The sequence below is a fragment of the Podarcis pityusensis genome (genome assembly GCF_964106645.2).
Source record: "Podarcis pityusensis genome assembly, chromosome: 1".
Classification (NCBI taxonomy): domain Eukaryota; kingdom Metazoa; phylum Chordata; class Lepidosauria; order Squamata; family Lacertidae; genus Podarcis; species Podarcis pityusensis.
Genome location: NC_138028.1, coordinates 61,439,221 through 61,460,476, shown reverse-complemented (window position 1 = coordinate 61,460,476; position 21,256 = coordinate 61,439,221). Strand labels below are relative to the sequence as shown.

The 21,256-nt window shown below is 40.2% G+C and overlaps 1 protein-coding gene across 8 annotated transcripts in view; it reads right to left on the bottom strand.

Moving 5' to 3' along the window:
* Positions 1–20,380, bottom strand: part of ANO5 (anoctamin 5) — a 76,382-nt gene extending 56,002 nt beyond the window's left edge. For all 8 annotated transcript variants that reach the window (XM_080983146.1, XM_080983147.1, XM_080983148.1 and 5 more), the window contains exon 1: positions 20,173–20,380. In XM_080983146.1, the coding sequence (XP_080839272.1) occupies positions 20,173–20,230 (58 nt within the window). In that variant the 5' untranslated portion in view covers positions 20,231–20,380. The remainder of the gene's footprint in view (positions 1–20,172) is intronic.
* Positions 20,381–21,256: the final 876 nt, after the last annotated feature.

Sequence of the window (21,256 nt, the reverse complement as noted above, 5' to 3'; positions counted from 1 at the left end):
TAAAACTGCCTGGAGAGAACACATAATAAATCTGATTCAAACCAGCTCTACCAAGAGACTTGTATCATTCTGTTGCTCTGAACATGTTGTTCTGTACCTACAGACCTCCCTGCCTTTGAGTGTAATGAACACTCTAAACTGGACGAATCTGAGTACAGTGGTACCTTGGTTGTCAAATGGCTTGGCTCCTGAACAAATCAGCTCGCGAACCCTGCAAAGCTGGAAGTGAGTGTTCCAGTTTCCTAACGATTTTTGGAAGCCAAATGTCTGACGCGACTTCTGCAGCTTCCAATTGAGTGCAGGGAGCTCCTGCAGCCAATCGGAAGACTCCCAGAACAGATTAAGTTCAACAACCTAGGTACTACTGTACCTCTCCTCTCTCATAGCTACAGAGAAGTGTTCAGAAGCTTCTGTTTCCATTTTGAATTGATTGTAGATTTCTGTCTCACTCAAACCTGGACAAATGGTAGTTAATTTCAACAATGATGAAATGAAACAAGCCACAGTTTATGAAGTTGGCTTGTTTTGTATAACCATACTATACTCAAGATTACAGTTAGGGTTCAGACAACAGAATAAAACTATGGTTAATCTAAACCAGAAGTGGGATTTTACAGTCTCCTCCAGAGGAGAAGGGAGGAAGTTCATGCATGACTCAGGTTTGCAAAGGCTCATTCTCACAATGCTAAACCAGGGCAGATCCATACTATACATGTAAAGTGAATTCAACATTTATTTAAAGCATATGGCTTCCTCCAAAGGATCACGGAAATTGTAGTTTGTTAAGAGCACCGAAAGTTGTAGCTCTGTAAAGGGGAAACCACAGTTCCCAAGATTCTTCAGGAAAGTCATGCGCTCTAAAGGTATGGTGTGAATCTACCTCAAGACACACAAATAAGCCATGGAATTCCATGACACTACTACTACCCTGAAGAACAGAAGAAATAAATAAATCATGTAAAACTTGTTTCTTTGTGGAAATAACCACATCCTTCTTTAGAATGAAAACTTGTTTGCTGAGCCACATTTGAACACAACTTTGGTTTGGTTTGTACTTTGGTTCCCCTTGTTAGTGACAAAGACTTGCATAATTAAAGTCTTTCCTCAGGCCAAAACATGAGGTGAGAGGCTTTCAAATAGATCATCCCAGCAGAAGTTCTGCCATGTGGATATGGTTTAAGTGCCCTCTGTTTCTCCAATTTCTGATTTAGTCACTGTATCTCTTTGGTTGATATTTGTTCCTGTTCCTCATTTGGTTTTCAACATCCTGATTCAGAGCAAATCTCTTAATATCCTCTCCTAGTTCAACATACTGTGTGGAATCTTCTGCACACAGAAGCACTGCTGAAGCAACAGAGGTATCCACTAATGCAAGAAGAGGGGAGGTGATTTTTGCTGATGCCTCTTCCCCTGCACAATTTATTTTGTTTGTGTGTTTCAAAATTGTTGATATATGCAAGCTACTTTAAAATAAACAAAATGGTGGTATATAACACCAGCGAAATTAGCTAAAATGTATAAAACAGATAATAAATGTTGGAAATGTAAAGAAAAAGAGGGTACCTTTTACCATATGTGGTGAGAATGCAAGAAAGTGAAGGACTTCTAGGAAATGATTTATAATGAGATAAAAAAAATGCTGAAATACACATTTGTTAAAAAACCAAAGCCCTTCTGTTGGGTATGGTGGATACAGAAATTCATAAGAATGATAAAAAAATGTTTTTATGTGATAACTGCAGCAAGGATACTATTAGCCCAAAGATGGAAACAAGAAGAAATACCAACTAAAGAAGAGTGGTAAGAGAGATGGCGAGACTAACAGGGGAAATTCAGGACCAGACTTTCCTAAAGGAATGGAATAAGTATTTGATATATTTGGAAAGCAATTGTAATCAATTGACATCGCTTGTAGGGTTAAAAGAAGTTTTGTAAGGAGTAATTTATAAATTATTGTGAAAAGAATTAAGAATAGATGTATTGGAAATTTGAGTTTATAGCAATAATTATAGTAACAAATTGCATAATTAGAAAGGCTTTAGAAAACCATCAGTCGAGGTTGAAGGAAGTCTTAGGCTGTGATAGCCAAAAACTTTGAAATGATGTTTAAAAGGATGTTATGCTGTGTAAAAACCAATAAAAAATTAAACAAAACAAAATAAAATAAACAAAATGAATTTGAAAATTCTATCTGAGATAATCTTGGGGACCAAGCAGAATAAAAATGAGATAATGAGTTACTGTATCTAATGCAATACAGTTTTGAAACTTTCAAAAGTATAAATCCATAGATCCTTGTAGCAAATGTTTAATCTTTCACTCATATTATAGTTTCGGGTTGCACTCAAAATAAAGTAAGAGCTGGCTGCTGGCTGCTGGCTTTACTGTGGCCTTGCAAAGGTCTTTTTCTTCTTCTAAGTATCCATTTTCAGTTTGTAATTGTCAGCACAATACATGTCAGGCTTGCTCCAAAGATGCTAAGTCTGGTCTTTCACATATCCTAACTTATAGTTAAGAAGAACTCTTTGAATAGCAAACCACATATCACTGTGTAATTTCAAAGTAAAGCTATGGAAAAATTAGAGGCCCAAAGAAGTTAAATTTAGCAGAGCTGCTTGTTAGCATGTGCCCCACCAAGCGTTTCCATGCCGCAGGGGCATTTGCCATCTTGCCACATTCTTGGTCGTTCTAAAAATCCCTAGGTATCACAAGAATCCTGTTGAGAGAAGCTATAGCATCACTTGGAATGTCAAGCTATAAAACTGGACCACACCTAAAGTATTGTGGCTTCTGGAGAGTGTGTTCTCTGGAACTATTTTATCAGCAATAGATAACAAAAAGAAAATACTGACCCCATCAAGAATTTCAGATAACAGAATAAGCATGTGATTTCTTTAAATATCACGCTTCTTTGTGCTCAAGAGGTGAAATGGGGTGGGGAGAGGTGATATTCACAGATTCCAACTTTGCTATGTACTGCATTTCTTTGCACAACCTACCACTTTGTTGCAAAGGTCCATCACACTTCTTTAGCAGATTGGCTGGGTACATAGGGCTTCAGAGGAAAAAGGAATTCCCAAAAACCATTCCTCCTCTTTACACTAATGGAAGTATCCATTGGATCAAAAAGCTTTTTGCAAGTGGAGTAATACAACTGGATACAATCCATAAAATGGCAACCTGAGACTAGTGGGAATTAATTTATTCAACTGTTATCTGTTTTCAGCCAATAACTATAAATATGTATAAGAAAGCCAAAGAAGTTAGTATTTCAAAGGCTGCAAAGTGTAAGAGTGTACACAAATTCCAGACCAGACAGCCAGACTGTCCCTTTCAGATTTCAATGAAAGTTTAAGCCCTCAAAGGGTAAAGGAAGGTTCAATCCAGTATTTATTGTAGTAGCATCTCTTGCAACTATGTCTTCTCCACCTTGTATTATGTCTTTGCATTAGTTACTTTCATTATTATAGATCACAAATATTTCATATACAGTAAATAAGTAATACTGAATTGTTTATTATTATAAGTGCTTTACAGCCTTGACCTTTTTTTTTTTCATGCATAATTTTTATTAATTTGCATAATGCAAAATACAAAAACAAAATATAAAAGTTCGATTCTCATTTTCACAGGTTTTTAAGTATGACTTCCTTCAACCTTTCCACAAATCATCCGTAATAATCTTTTATAAAAGTTCGCATTTCTTAATTTGTAATGCCATTAATCATTCTAGTTCTTCCATTTCTCTTTAGACAATACTCTTTTCTTTTTACAGAGCTCCTTTAAAGCCCACTAGTGTTATCTGTCCATCACTTAAATTTTCCAGATATTTCGTAAAACTTTCCCAATCCTTAATGAACCTCTGGTCTTTTGAATATCTAATTTTCCCTGTCATCTTATCCATTTCCGCATAATCTAATAGTTTTGCTCTCCATTCCTCAATTGTCGGTAGGCCCTCTGATTTCCAATTTTGAGCTAATAAGACTCTTGCTGCCGTTGTTGCATACTGGAACAGCTTATGATCTTTCTTTTTTATCTCCCTTCCTACCAATCCCAACAGAAAAGCCTCGGGTTTTTTAACAAAAGTATATCTTAGAATTTTCTTCATTTCGTTATATACACTCTCCCAGAACCCTTTAACCTTTTGGCATTCCCACCACATATGGTAGAAGGTCCCCTCCCTTTCCTTGCACTTCCAGCATTTATTACAAGTTCCATACATTTTGGCTAATTTTGCAGGAGTCATATACCATCGGTAAAACATTTTCATTAAATTCTCCTTTAGTGTCACGCAAGCTGTAAACTTGAGATGTTTTTTCCAAAGTTTCTCCCATTCTTCAAAATATATATTATGACCGATATCTCTAGCCCAATATATCATTACCGACTTTACTTCCTCGTCTATTAAATTCCATTCCAATAACTGATTATACATTTTAGACAAAATTTTATAGTTGTTATTCAATATCTCAATCTGGAATCTAGAATCTTTATCAGCATATCCTTTGTCTTTAATATCTTTCCTGAACATTCCGTTTATCTGGAAATAGTGCAGCCAATCATAGACTTTCTCTTTGACCTGTTCGTACGGCTTCATTTTCCACTTTCCTTCTTCTTTCATTAACAGTTGTTCATAGGTAGCCCAATTGTCCCTCATGTTAATCTTTTTAACGCTCATGACTTCTAGTGGCGATAGCCAATGGGGTGTTTTAGGTTCTAACATATCTCTGTTCCTCTCCCATACCTCAATCAGTGGACCTCTGAAAATATGATTTTCGAAGCCCCTGTGTACTTTTCTCCTCCCATGCCATAGATAGGCGTGCCACCCAAATCTGTTGTTAAATCCCTCTAGGTCTAGCACTTCCTTATCTTCCAGTTTTATCCATGTTTTGACCCAGCATAGGCATGACGCCTCATAGTACAATTTCAAATCTGGCAGGGCAAAGCCCCCCCTTTCCTTCACATCTGTCAACAGTTTAAATTTTATTCTTGGTTTCTTGCCCTGCCAGACGAATTTTGAGATCACCCTCTGCCAGTCTTTAAATATCTTTATACCCTTAATTACAGGAATGTTCTGAAACAAAAACAACACTTTTGGAAGCACACACATCTTGATTGTGGCTATTCTGCCCCAAAATGACAGTTTTAGCTTGCCCCATGTTTCAATATCTTTCTTAACTCCTTTCCATACTGTCTTGTAATTATTTTTGAATAAGTCTATGTTTTTTGGCGTTACCCATATTCCTAAATATTTCACCTTTCTGGCCACCTCTATTTCCGTTTCTCTTTGTAATTCTTCAGTTTTATCTGTATTCATATTCTTTACTATAATTTTTGTTTTCCTTTTATTTAATTTGAAGCCAGCCACTTTTCCGAATTGGTCAAATTCTTCGAGTACCTCTTTTATTGAATCTATTGGATCCTCCATTGTTACAACCAGGTCGTCTGCGAATGCCTTAATTTTGTATTCGTTCTGCCCAACTGTTACTCCTTTTATCCCCTTATTTTCTCTTATTGAATTTAGGAGGACTTCTAACACCATTATAAATAACAATGGGGACAGTGGACATCCCTGTCTTGTTCCTTTTGCTATTCTTATTTCTGCTGTCTCCACATTATTTATTATCAGTTTTGCCTTTTGTTCCGTGTAGATTGCCTTTACCCCGTTATAGAATTCAGTGCCAACCTCCATATATTCCAATTGTTTCAGCAGGAAATCCCAGATTATGTTATCGAATGCTTTCTCTGCATCCACGAACAACAACAAACCTTGTTTATCACACCTGTCAGATAAATATTCTATAATATTTACTATGTTTCTTATGTTGTCCTTCATTTGCCTACCCGGCAAAAAGCCCGCTTGATCTTTGTGTATACTTTCTACCAATATATATTTTTAGTCTCCTTGCCAGAATTCCCGCAAAAATCTTGTAATCTATGTTTAATAGGGAGATCGGTCTATAGTTTTTAATCTGTTGTAAATCTGAATCCTGTTTGGGGATTAGTGTGATTAGTGCCTCCTTCCATGTCTCTGGTATTTCTCTTTCTTTAAGGATATTATTCATTACTTCTTGCAATGGAGTCAGCAAGACTGACTCCATTTCTTTATAATAGCTACCAGTAAACCCATCTGGACCTGGGGCTTTCCCTTTTTTTAATTCCTTTATTGCTTCTTTGATTTCTTCTACCTCAATTAGGGCACTCAATTTTCCTTTCTCCACTGTGGAAATCTTTTTTATATTCTTACATTTTAGAAATCTTTCTATTTTTCTCAGATTATTCCTTTCACTGTTTTTAAAAAGTCCTCTGTAGAAATCCAAAAAGGCCTTCCTTATTTCCTTGGGATTATTTATCTCTTCTCCCTCCACCTCGATTTTATTTATTGTGTTCTGTTCCTTCCTTTTTTTAAGCTGCCAAGCTAATAGCTTTCCTGATTTATTAGCATATTCGAAGCTTCTCTGTCTTAATTTTTTGACTTTCCATTCTATTTCCCTATTTATCAACATTGCAAACTGAGATTGTAAAACTTTAATATTCTCTTTTATTCTCTTATTTTTGGGGTTTTTAGTTAATTTTTGTTCGTTGTCCATTATTTGCTGTAGAATTTCATTTTTCCCTTTTTCTCTTTTTTTATTCTTAATTGCACTCTGTTGAATGAAGAAACCCCTCATCACCACCTTACCTGCATCCCACACCACCTTTGGTTTTGTATCATTACCTAAGTTATCCTCGAAGTATTCCTTTAACCTTTTCTGAGCTTTCTCTACTATCTCTAAATCATCTAACAAGTAATCTTTCATTTTCCATCTGTATGATCTTTCTTCCAGCCCTTTCAGTTCCATTTTTACTGGGTTATGATCCGAAATCGTTTTGGCCTGGATCCCCACCCGTATAGATCTTGGTACTAGTTCTGCCGAGGTCCATATCTGATCTAATCTCGAGGATGAGTCATTGGGTTCTGAGTGGAAAGTATATTGTTTTTCCAGAGGGTATTTAAATCTCCAAATATCCACCAAATTACAGTTCTGAACCAATGAGAAGAAGGTTCTGGGTAGCTTTCCTTCTTTGCCCATTCCATCCCTTAACCTGTCCATCTCTAACGACACCACACCATTCATATCTCCCAATAGTATTATTTTCTGATCGACGTATTCAAATAGCTTTCCCTCTAACATCCTATAAAACTCCGATTTGTTATCATTAGGTGCGTATATCCCCACTATTATTAGGTTTTCTCCTTGCCAATTAATTTGAACCGCTACTACCCTCCCTTCTTCATCTTTGAAAATTTGCTGTGCTTCAATTTGTTTTTTGATATAAATAACCACCCCCCTTTTTTTACTTTGGTCTGACGATACAAATTCATTTCCTAATCTTTTATTAATCAAAACTCTTTTATGCTTCCTTGCTATGTGGGTCTCCTGTAAGCAGATAATATCTAAACATTCTTTCTTTAAGATGTACTCGATTTTATTCCTCTTTTTCTTATCATTCATCCCATTAACATTCCAGCTCCAAACTTTTAACACCATGGTAGTTTACCTTTGCAAGAAACTGCTATCTCTCTTTAAACTCTTTCCGCTCCCCCCTCCTCCTCTTCCTCTTTCTCTCCCTCTGTCCTCTCTGTTTCTTCTTCTGAGTCTTTCCTTCCTTCTGCCTCCTCACTTTTATCTTCTTCTTTTTGTATTTTCAGTTCTTTATATTTTCTTAAAAATTTACCGGTTTCTTCTGGACTTGTCAATTTTTGCCTCTTACTCTTGTAAGTGAAGGAAATTCCTTCAGGGAACTCCCATTTAAACTCAATATTATTCCTTTTCAGAGTCTGTACCAGTTCTTTATATGAGTCTCTGCGTTTTAGCAGCCTAACTGGGATGTCTTTGAAAATTATTACGTAATTTCCATCAATATTCAGCCTTTTCCCTCTGTTTTTTTGGAGAATCATATTCCTCATTTCCCTTTCTTTAAATGTAACTAAACAATCTCCTACAAATTTTTTATTTCTGGCTGATTTGGCTTTCAGTCTAAATGCAGATTGTACTGCGTTTGCCATCTCTTCTATTGGAATCTCCAACCAGAGGGCTAATTCTGTTATTAGTTTCTCTTTTATATTTTCACCTTGTAATTCTGGCACGGCTCTTAATCTTAAATTAACTTCCCTCTGTCTTAGTTCATTCATAGCAATTAAGTCTTTCATTTCCTCTTGGTTTTTGTTCAACTCCAAAATCTCAGCTTTTATCTTATCCTCCTCTCGTCTCACATCTTTCATTTCTGATCTTGTCTTTTTCAGACCTTCCTCCACTGCCTGTGTCCTCCTAAATACCTCTTTCAGTTGACCCTTCAATTCGTTAACTGTTTCATCTATCTTTTTGTCCATTTTCCCAATTCTATTGTCTACTTGTTCTAATTTGAGCTCTAAATTTTTCTCACTTTGTTTTATCTCCGCAAACATTCTTAAAATATCTGCTCTAAAGTCTGCTTCTTGTTTGGATCCCTTTCTATCCACTGGTGTTCCCCCTTCTGGTCTTTTTCCCATGTTTGACATTCTTACTTGATTAGGTACAGATACTCAGTAAAATAGAGGATCTTAGTTTCTAGCACCCGTTGAGCAATACCCGTTTGGCCCTTGTGGCCCCGACCCACAGTATTTTAACAGTCCTTAAATAATCCACGTGGATCAACTTAGTTCCTTTTGCAGTAGACCTTCTTTGGAGGTGTCTTGAAATTCTTAAGTTCTCACAAAAGCAGTGGGGAAGGTACTCTTAGAGAGTTCTTAGAAAGATCTTTTAAATTACAATTGGAGAGTGAAAGTTCACACCTTAATAGACCCTACAATTTAAGCTTACAGCCTTGACCTTGTTTCCCCTTATAGCAACTCTGCAGCATGCACCACTTCTAGTAAAATATTGAATGCAAATATAAAAGCACTTTAATTCCTTGTCATTTGCAAGTGAATTGTGAGAGCAGGTCATGCTATAGGTTCCAAGATCATGAATGACATCAGTTTGTAAAATAATGGCTAGCATTCTATGATATAAACCAATTCAAATCTCCCCTCTGCTATAAATTCACTAGCAGGCCTTGCACAAGGTTTTTATCTCTCAAATTCAGTCCCTAATCACAAATATGGTTACAGTATTTCTGACCTAAACTACAGCATAGTTGTAAACGTTAGTGAGATAATGTATATGAAGTGCTATGATTATGCTGAAGTAGTATATAATGACAATTGTATTGTTGAATGCTGTGTACAGTAGGGTATACTTACAAATGTTAAATACGTCTGATGTTGACATCTATTGTCATCAGAGTGATATGTTCTTCATATACAGCCTATGCCTAAGTGACAAACGTATTTAAACAATGTCTGTCACAATGTTTAAGCAGCTGTTATAGTATCAATGAAAGTGGAACAGCCAAAAAAATTGACAAATGACCTCTGTCTTTTCAAACTCCACAGTTAATATTCTTGTTTCAAAACTGAGAGTTTGTATTTGATTTTATGTGCTGTAACAAATGATGACAAAACAGGGTAGGAATAGTCCCTTCTTTTGGGACAATTTAAAAGCCATGTGCAATAGCTAATCAGATCCCTAACTGGGTCATTCCTTCATCTTGGTCACTTGATAGGAAAGTTGTTAACTGTTTCTTTATTTGACATCTTCAACATGTACATGTGGAGATTTGTGGCTGTGAGCTACAGACATCATATGCATACAAAAACAAGGTCATCCTTGTTTAGTCATCATCCCAAGAGAACGTTAATTATTTCACGAGAGATGCTCAACAAACTGAAAATACATTTTCCTAAGTACTGATCTGGGAATACACATGCTATCCTATCTCTCAGTGTTGTTAGGAGGAGTATTGAGGGGTTAGCTACAAGTTACAGGCAAACAATCCTGACACCCTAACACCCTTGAGAACTCTCTTCGTCTAATCAAACCCAGCTCCAGATTTTTTCAGTGTGTGAGATATGAATACCATATGAATATGTTGCTCTAAGGAGAGCTGTAAAATGACTTCAAGTCATGAGGAGGGACTGACCTGCTCCGCATTATTTTAATAAAAGCTTTAAAAACTTTGGCTTTTGATTCCATGCTATCCCAAGGGACTTTGATGATTTTTTTACCCGTTTGTTAAGTTTATAGTGGTACAGTCAAACCTCGGTTGTCGAACAGCTCAGTTTTTTAACATTTTGGTTCCCGAATGCTGAAAACCTGGAAATAAATGCTCTGGTTTTGAATGCTTTTCAGAAGCCAAATGTCCAACACGACTTCTGCTTGAGTGCAAGAAGCTCTTGCAACCAATCAGAAGCCATGCCTCAGCTGTTGAACATTTTGGAAGCCAAACGGGCTTCCGGAATGGATTACATTCCACAAGTGAGGTTTGACTGTATGTTTATTGTTGATTTTTGGATTAGAATTTTATTCTTTACATTATAGCTGCTTTGAACATTTTTTAAAATATGGTTAAAGTATTGGTCTAGGACTGGGGGGGAGGTTCAAACATACAAAGTCATGGCCCTTTTTTAAAAAAAGAAAAGAAAAACTAGAGAAGTAATTGGAATGCATCTTACCCTTTTCTGCTTGCCATTTCTCTATTCCAAATAGTGAACAACAGTTTCCCCCATTAAAAACAAGCTATTTCTGAGGTAGAAGGAAAGCATCCATCAATGCTTCCTTTCTGCCCCCCTCCATATATACATACATATGGCTACAGGGCTGTTATATGCATTAGTATATAAATAAAAGTTAGCCCCAGAGATACTATCAGTGTTTCCAGATGTGGACAATCAGCAGCACCCAATCATTCCTGGTCTACTTAAAGCTGCAAATGAAATAGCAACTCGGTTTCCAGACTTATGGAATCCAAGAAATATTCTGCATCCATGTGGGTAGCTCCCCTTTCCCCAGTCCCAAATTTCTGGGAATGTTACATGGACCACAGTGCAGGTGAAAAGTGAAATGCTCGCCCCCCCACCCCTTTGGCTGCACTCGCAATAAGTATACACCTTCTGCTGCAATTTGGGGCTGGGTAAAAGAAATAGATATGAAGGCAATATTATTTGGAAAGGGGATGGTGAAAACGATAGAAATGATTGTTAGAAAAGAGACAAAGCGTATGAAAGGAAATGGCTACACCAAGCTACAAAAGACCAGCTGGCTCCAACAGTTGCACCATAAAACATCTATCCCTAGGGAAATTCAATACAGTGTTAAAGGAGGCATAATTTCTGAACATGGGGGCAGGGAAGGAAGTTAAGCAGGGGAAATATAGGAGCAGGGCATTTTGTTGACAATACCAAGCTAATGCTCTGTAAAAATGAATGAAAACAGTTGACTATTTCACAGTAAAAGCCCAGTGTGGAAACAGATTATATGTGAAACACTCTGAACTTGTACAAAAATAAAATCATTAGTAATTATGGCTATGGCTTATGCCTACCTTCCATTCTTTGCCTCCTGTCCCCCTCTGCACTCCTAGCCTGCTCTCTCTCTCCTGCATGCATGTCAGCTGATCAGTGAAAATTTGAAGCCTTTGAAGCTGAGGCCACACCCTCCTCTTTACAGGCCACTTTCAGAGAGTCAGGCTGATTCTATTCCCCCCTCCCACGGCCATTTTATTTTTCAATGACTCAGTGTTCCATGGCTATTGGGAATGCTCTGTCCTCACTGGGTTTGGGAGGGAGGAGGAGTTTCTCCTTATGGTCTATCTATAGCTATATGGAGGGGGGGAGGGGAATTGTACTTCTGCATCTCTTTAGATTCCCCCAAGTATGCTTGTGAGATGAGAGTGCTTTTTTATTATTGCTTAAGGGCTGGAGCTCATCCATGAATTTTAAAAATATTGCTTCAATATTGCTCAACTAGAGCACAGCTAGAGCCTTCATAGCTCACAATATTATCATGGATAATTTCAAAACCTATATGGTGGTGCCAATATAGGTATGTCATAATTGCAACTGAAATTGTAATTACTCTGGCTCATCTGCAAGAACATTAGTTTGATAAACAATAAACCAGAAACTTGGACTTCTGGATTACTGTGGAATGGCAGTGGATGATGAGCTGTTTTCTCCATGAATGGGGAGCTCGTCACGAGAGCCTTGGGGGAAGCACAAAGGTGGCGCGCACCCCCCAAGTAAGCCCCATAAGACATAAGAGAATTAGTAATCAATTGGTTGCAATATCACCAACTTAATGAAGTGTTTAAGATGGATAAAAACAAAACCTCCCAGTTCGAAAGGGAACTGTTAGAAAATAGAACTAAGTTAATTTCTAAAATGTATAAACTTTTATTAGACTGGAAAACAAAAGATGAACAGGTCAAATCGATTATGATTCACTAGGTGAAGGATTTTGGTTATAATATTGAATTAGCAGCATGGGAGAGATTATGGACAATAGGATTAAAAAAGACAGCCTGTTCGAAAGAAAACTATATGAAAATGATGTATCGTTGGTACTTAACTCCTAGTAAATCAGCTAAAATGTATAAATCAAAGTCTAAAACATGCTGGAAATGTAAAGAGAAAGAGGGCATGTTTTATCACATGTGGTGGTCATGTAAGATGATAATAGACTTCTAGGAAATGATAAATAACGAATTGGAAAAAATGCTGAAAATAATGTTTTGTAAAAAAAACCCCAGAAGCTCTTCTTTTAGGTATTTTAGGTCCAGAGATCCTGAAGGACCAGACAAAATTATTCATGCATGCAACCATGGCTGCATGGATGATGTTAGCCCAGAGATGGAAAGATGGCACAACTCTGACCAAGGAAGAGTGGTAGATAAAACTGATGAATTATGCTGAGATGGCAAAACACAGGAAGAATTAGAAACCAGGAAGAGACTGACTTTAATAAAGAATGGGGTAAGTTTATTATTTATTTAAAAAAAATACTGTAAACAATTACACACATTGGTAGGATTGACAGAAAACTTGTAGTAAAAATTCGAACTATGGAGTGATAAAGGATTTATAAAAATAGAGCTACGGAAGAGATGCAGAGGGGGAAATTATTATATCCAAGATCCATGAAGGTGGGGAGGTAAGTCAAAGAGGATTTTATGTTTGTAGGTTTTTTTATTCTGTTTGTAAAATTGAAAATGCAAAAAATAAAATTTTAAGCTGCTCAATAAAATGAAGAAGAAGAAACCAGAAACTTGAGAACCATATGAAGGAGACAAAACAAAACTAAGAGCTGACTGAGTGAGAGATTATCTGGACAAATGCATGTTTCCCAACTTGCATTTGGCAAGAAAACAATTTTACAGATAAATATAAATAGTGTTTGGGATGGTTACACTAGTAACCGCGTACACCGGGTTCGTGTCTCCACTCCTCCACATGCAGCTGCTGGGTGACCTTGGGCCAGTCACACTTCTTTGAAGTCTCTCAGCCCCACTCACCTCAGTGTGTTTGTTGTGGGGGAGGAAGGGAAAAGGAGATTGTTAGCCGCTTTGAGACTCCAAAGGGTAGTGATAAAGCGGGATATCAAATCCAAACTCTTCTTCTTCTTCTTCTTTAGAACAAAATCACTCAGATTATTTGTCTGTCCTCACCATGTCCCTGCACTAGCTTTCAAAACAGCAGGCAAAGAGCACAACTACCAAGTTTTTGATCTAATATCTGCACTAATCCTAAGATCATTTTAGGATTAGTTTCATTCACTGCAACTGAAAATCTTGCCCAAAAGGCTTAATAGTGAATGTGCACTTCTACTTGATGTGAGTCAGTGCCACAGCATGGCTATATTTGGTCAGAACTAGCAACAAAAGTTTCCCTCCCCTTTCCCTGTAGGAAGTTGCTACTTTAGAACTAATGATTTTACATCAACATTGTGTCCATGAACTAAAGACCTCATTCTCAAATTTGTATGGGCAGGGTAAAACAGACTTCAATATACGGTATATAATGCCAGTGCCTTAAATATGTCCCCATTTTCGCAAAACTAATCCAGATGCAAATACATTTCCTTCAGACTAGAATACTGACAGAGTGACTCAGTTCTAAAACTCAGTATTTTTCTACAGCAGAACATGTATTTTGAATAACATGGAAGCAGTACTGTTTATTTGAAGGAATAGTAGTCAGTGGAAACTTGTCTGTTCCAGGTTCCTGTCCCCCCCACCCCCTTTTCATAATGCCCACTGGATGATGACAACATCATAATATATAGGGTTGGTTGACATGGTACCAAATTGGAAATTTCATGTGCCAAATCCACATCAAAGAACAGGCATTGAGAGACCTTACCCCTTTTGTGGTATTGTTGGACTCTCCCCAAAATGACAGAACAGGGTTGAGTGTGTCTAGACTGTACAGCATGCTAATCTTAATAGATACAGATATAGCTGATGGTCTAAGGCTGACAAATTACTATCAGTAGATGACTGGACCTCAACATGGGGGAAATTTGTTTTGAAATCTGCCTTGGCCTCAACAGAAGAGGTAGCACTTAAAACATTGTAAAAATGCCATCTCACACCTATACATTTGGCTCATATTACTTCCTGACATTGACCAAGCTGCTGGAGAGGCTGCAGAGCATTATGCTTGAATCAACATATTATGGGGTGTGTGGAGGGGGGGTGAGAATGGTTTAATTCTGTGAGGAAGTATTTGTTGAACTAAAAGCAGTTATTGCACACAACACCTTGAAATGTCCAGAGCTAACCCTGCTCAATTTTTTGTTATGGGAGACAACATTAACTTACATTTCAAACCCCTAATAAGTCATCTTTTACTAGCAGCCAGGCTGATAATAAAAAGATACTGGAAAAAATCAGAGGGTGCTTCTTTGACAAACTGGTACAATAAAGTACGATAAAAAGCACTAATGGAAAAAGTGACTAATAAAATAAAAATGTTACAAGGTTCAAAGCATAAAGATTCTTTTGCAACTGATTGGTACAAATTTATTATGTATACAGATAAATGAAAACAGCGGACGCCCTTCATGTTATAAGACTTTTTGGTTAGAAGAGCTATATGTTGCCTTTGATGCAAATAAATGGGACAGGAAGTGATAGCAACACGCAGTGTTACAAACTCAGATACATAAGCTAGGTGCCAAGTGGCTCCTTAAACCAAGGTTACAGTCACGAAAATGGAATGTCTAATTGCCATTTTTGGGTAAAAGAGCTCTAAAATCTTATTTTTCAAATGATGGATTGACTATGTGGCTAGTTAAGAACTTTGAGAACTTAAAGAAGAAAAGTCACTTGATCCTGTCCAGTCCATGAATATATTGGCCTTTTCCGACCACCTTTTTTTTCTTAAAGGTGACTGAACCTGTGTAGGCTGCACAGAAAAAGCATTTTGGTTCCAGAAATTCATTCCGATTGTGCATATGAAATATAACTGATAGAATTCTACAGGATGGGGTATTATTATGTGAAAACAAGCCAGATCCAATGATCCTCAGGCATGCACCTCCAGATGGTGGAGATGTCAGGCACCATCCTGGCACCCAGGCATCTTCACTTGGTTGCAAGTGGTCAAAAACCAGGTGCAAAGTGAGCCTGGCACCTGGCTAATTTCAAACACTGCTTTCACAATGCAGAACCATGAGACCTATTTTGTGATTGTTTATCCTGGCCCTTCAATGGTCTCTGCTCGGAATATGACTTCTGTGGAACTTTTATAGCCGCATTTCTGGGCCTTGAAAGAATCAGAAAGCTATTGAAGTATAGCCATATCTCCTAGCCTTAAAGAGATATAAGAAGCAGGTAAAACAGCATTCCAGGGCATCTTTGGAGGCAAGGAAAGAGGCAATGGATGAATAAGTTAGGGAAGGGGGTGACTTTGGACCTAGGAAGTCGACAGTAGAATGAAAGCTAGAAGTAGGGGAAGAGTAGATAGGGAGTAGAGGCATCATTTGCTCACTTTGCTGAAAACCTCCTTGAGGCCCTTATTACTTTGCTCTTTTCAATTGCTTTCATGCTCATACTATATCAGTTTTTAAGGTATGTGGTTGAGGTTTGCCTTTCCAGGCTTTTCCTGGAAATTAGCATAGTCAACTGAAGTGTTCCACTAGCACAAAGACACATGACTGAGAATTTGAACCCCTTTGCCTTCTCCTCTCCCCATGCATCCTGTGCATGCCCCATAAATCTGTTCTAGAAGATTGTGGGAGCCCCCAGAAAAAAATAGGGGTTGCACAGGGAGCGAATAAGCTCCATTGCACAACTAAAAGTCATTGCTCTAGTGAAACTGTTTAATTGAATACCACTCATGGTCTCAGTTTCCACAAGAGTGCCTTGTCTGCTTCATTCTTTCACTACCTAACAGAGGGGAACTTATACTTCTGTGCAGTGCATGACTGAGAGAACACACCTGCATGTAAGTGATTATGTGTATGTGCAAGTGTTGTGTGTAAGTGTACACAACAGAAAAATCACACATGAAGTATGCTGGCTATTACAAAAGACAGGATGTCTGAGCTGCTAGAACTCTGACTTCAGTTTTATTCAAAGATGACACCTATCCCAAACACAGTCTGGGATGCTATGGAATGCTTTAAAAAACTTTCAAGTCAAAGGCCAGGAAGTTCAGTGTGTTGGTGGTTGGAATGGAACCAGTGAACATCAGTACATTTCTAGCTTGCATTATACTTTAATAATGGGTTCCTTTAATGATTAAGTAATGATGGGGGAAAGATGCTAGGCAAAAATTGATGCAATGGATTTTTTCCTGGCTTAGTAACTGCTTTGGGAATGGCATCAACTATGCACTTTGTAAATATTCACTTTAGCTTAGTCATAGCAATAACTTCATCTCAGACACTTACGAGAAAAATACCCCAACTTGGAAGTCATTATGAAAGTGCTTAGTAAGTCTATTTTATGCAGTATTTAATTTACAAAACAATGTTTTCCAGCATGATGATAACACCACACTCTGACCTTCACATTATGTTGGTTCACTTGATCTATCTTATAAAAGGGAATGAAAACTAAGTATCTTGAAAGAAGGGATGATGCGTTCCCTCCCCCAACCCTAGATGTTACTGTCATTTTTTAAGTTGACTAGTAGTATACACATACACACACCAGAACTTCACACATACAAAAATACATTATTCACTTCTCTACTGCTATGACCCGGTTGCCGTAGCTACCACCAAACAACAACAAAACAACACGGCTTTCCACTTCCACACTCAGTTTTTCTCCTTCCTCACCCAGCCAATTTCGTTATTTCCATCTTTTAGCCTAGCCTACAGAATGACCTGCCAGGCATACTATCCTATTCTCTTCTTTGTCACCACTCTGGGGTAACGAAGATGGTACCTGCAGCAGCATTGTTCTTTGTTGCTTTGCTGAATGATGCCACCCTCCATTGTCACTGGAACCCAGCTAGGCAAGCATATGAGGATTGGGGGAGGCTGAAGCCAAGGAAGGAACAGGTGGCAGCAACCAGTCCAGAGCTCAACAGCAAAGCACTAAAGAAGTACCTGCAAGAGGTGCTATTATTTTCATTTCCCTGCTGAAGCCACCAGAGTTGTTTGGGGAGGAGGCAAAGGTGCCCTCTTGCCTTGGGAAGGACCTGCATCCATTCCCCAGTGCCATGTCTAGCTTAGCTATAGTATCCATTCCATTTCACCTCGAGGTGAAAGTCCTGCAAGTATCAGTTCAAAGGCAGTGACATAATTTCCAATTTGCATATAATGGAGGCAAGAACTACCAGGCAAATAATCATAGCATCTGGTAGAGTGGAGCTGAGCTTCCTCTCCAATGCTGGCATCACTGCAGCTTACCGGGGCAGGGCTGGGTGGTATCAAGGTTGGGCTGTGACAGACTCCATCAGTGACCACAAACACCCAATGTCATCACTACCCTGCCCTGTCCATCCAAGCACTGGTGTCAGGAGGGTGTCTCCAAGCTATACCATACCAGTCACTACTGGGAGTAGTTTTACAGCATGTAGAAGGCGAGTAACATCCAGACCCCTACTTTCTAACTTGTGTTTAAAACTTTTGTAGTAAAAAGGCCCAAAGCTTAGTATCGGTGAAAGACAATTTGCTCATATGTCCTCTATTGTTGCACCACTGGGAAACCAACTCCTGCCTTCATCTATAGCTTCGTAATGAAGCAGGTTTCTTTCTCATGCTGGGTCAACCATGTCAAAGGGGCTTTTAGGGTCATGTATGAAAATGTTTTTTGCCTCTATTTCTTCTCCTTTACAGGTCTACTTTTCACAGGTTATGTGCTGTGTTTAACAAAGGTGGCCTTGTGAGAACCAAATCATGTTTTGAAGAGGCTCTCAATTTCACAGAGCTGAGCTGTTTCTTTTAAATTACAATGCAATGCTCAAAATGCTGCAGGAAAATAAGTTCATTTGCAAAGCTAACAAATAGTATAATCCACATTAGGGCAATACCTGTGTTAGGCTAACCCAAATGCCAAAACCAGTGTGCAAACTTTCAACTCAAGCTTTCAACTCAAAAGCTTGCACACTATTTTGGGATATTTTGGCTGGCTTGCTCAAAGTATTGCCTTAAGATAAGCTGTTATTTTTTCCTTATGGGCCACCTTTATTTTATTTTTGTTTAGAACAGAGATCACCAAACTAGGTGGCCCTAAGGTATTTTTGCAAAATCACTAGTTCTTGCATTTTGCAGGGGGAGATATTTTATTTTATTTTTGCAATGGTAGGCACTTCCTTCACTCACGAAGGGCCTTTTCTGAATGTGTGTGTGAGGGTTCTCAACTATGCTCTCTGTGTGACTGAGAGACATACACTTGGCCAGACAGAGGGGGAAATGTGTGTGTGTGAGAGAGAGAGTTATGCATGTGTGTCTGTGGTCTATATGTATGTGCTGGTGTGTGGCCAGCTTGTATATTTTTCCTGGTACAGGGGCATGCTCCCTGTTCTTAGCATGAGTGTGTTCAGTGGGTGGGTGTGATCTGCACAATCAGGGCCAGCAGGACATATATGACTGCCCACAGCAAGAATGGAGGGAAGGGAGCAGCTATTATTTTGTGTTATGCCATGCTCCCTATGGCAGCCACTTTAAGAATGGCACCCATAAAGGTAAAGGTAAAGGGACCCCTGACCATTAGGTCCAGTCGTGACCGACTCTGGGGTTGCGACGTTCATCTCGCTTTATTTGCCGAGGGGGCCAGCGTACAGCTTCTGGGTCATGTAGCCAGCATGACTAAGCCGCTTCTGGAGAACCAGAGCAGCGCATGGAAATGAATGGCACCCATATAACTTTGAATTGTGTCTGCTGGTCCAAAAAGGTTGGCAGCTTCTGGTGTAATAATAACAGCTTTCAGAAAATGATATGAAGGCCTTGGCATGGGCTGGTCTGGACGTTCCACCTTTTTTTTTAAGAAGGGGAAAGTTCAATAATGGCCATCAGCTTTAGTTTCATTATCTCTGATGCAGCCTGGTGAATTGGCAGTTGGAACAGTCTTGGGAGCCCCATGATCTCAACAAGGCCTCACTCTCTCACCTTTCCCCAACGGTGCTAGATGCAAAACACCGCACCTTCCCATGTTTCTGGTTAAAGCTTTGGGTAACATAGGCGTATAATGCGGCCGTCCTACGATCTGCTGAAGGAAGGACCCTCCCGTAGAAATCTACTGGCGACAGAGCCCTTCGGTTTGGTTCAACCCCTGGGAACGGCTTGAAGAGGCCTCTGGAGCCGGAGTGGACTGTGGAGCCGCTTCCCTTTGAGGAAAGGCGGGAGCCGCCCTCCCTCCTTGCACGGCCGCCTGGGAATTCCGCGAGCCTCGCTCCTTCTCGCCCGCCTTTTTCTCCGGGCTCACCCTTCCTCCCCACACCGCAGGTGCCCACATGGAAAAAGTGAGCCTGAGGCGACGCATTTCAGCCAAACACCGGGCGGCGGAATGAATAGCCGCGGCCAGCCCCGCCCGCCCGCCCGCCCGCCAAGAACCAGGCCGGGATCCTCCACCTCCCAGCGGCACCCGGCCCTGTTTTGTCGGTCTCTGGGTGGGGGGTGGGGAGAAGCTGCGCCTTCAGCACCGGACAGGGAGCGCGAGCGGGGCAAGGGAAGCCCCGGGATTCCCAGGCACTGGCCCAAGCGCCGCCTCAGGAGCCGGAGTGGAGAAAGAGAAGTTTTTCCCCGGGCAAACTGGCGAGCGACCAAGACCCCCCCCCCGCGCGCGCCCCGCTTCCCTCCCGGTGGCTTTACTCACCGTCATTGGCCAGACCCATCTCGATGAGGGTCTCATCCTTCTTGCCCACTCGGTTCATGGCTGCTCGGGAGAGGCGGGCGCGCAGGCTAGCCAAGCAGCCTTGCCCGCTAGAGAGAGCCAGTGTGTGGGAAGAAGGGGGGTGGGGAAGGCGGGCGGGCAGAGCGCGAGCGCGCCGCCCCCAGCCTTTCCTCTCTCTCGCTCTCTCTCCACCCTCGCCCGCCCACCGCTTATCTCTTCGCCCTGGAATCCCAGAGGGGCAGCGGACGACCTAATTAGTGTCCGCCGGCAGAGCTCAAGGAACGGGTGGGAGGGAGGGCGCGAGCGCGGAGGTAGCGGGGGGAGAGGTTGAATTGCTTCAAGGGGAGGCGCCTTGTGCGGCCCTGGAAGCTGAGCGGGGGAGGAAAGGGGGGGCGAGAATGCGCGAGTCGGGGTCTGCGCGCGCTGCCAAGGTTCGGACTCGGGTTACTCCTGCGGATTGCGTCACGGGGGATGGGGGGAGGCGCCGAGGCTGTGCTCCTTGCGCTCTCTCACTCTCTCGAGCTCCACACCCTTTTCCTGTTGAGTCTTTCGGTGCTGATGCTGCTGGCTGTTCTCTGAGCAAGCTCACACCCACGTGCTGCATTAGGAGAGAGGCATTCTCAAGAATATAGTCACCCGTCCTCCACCCTCTCCTCTTTCACAAAGGCGAATATTTTTCACTTCCACTTGAGTGTTATTATATTTTTATTTTTACGGCCATCTTCAAATATCTCAAAGGCCAGATGGAGCAAGCTTGTTTTCTCCTGCTCCGGGGGGTAGGACCCAAACCAATGGATGCAAGTTACAAGAAAGGAGATTCCAACTAAACACCAGGAATAACTTTCTGACAGTAGGAGCAGTTTGGCAGTGGAAATTAGCACTAAGGGCTAATTTCCTTAAGAATGGATGCGTTTGATCTTCTTGCAGTCCATGGGACTCTCAAGAGTCTCCTCCAGCACCATAGATCAAAAGCATCAATTCTTCGGCGATCAGCCTTCTTTACAATTCTAGGGTCCCTTACAATTCTGTTATCCTGTTACCAACACCACAAACAGGAGGCTGTCAA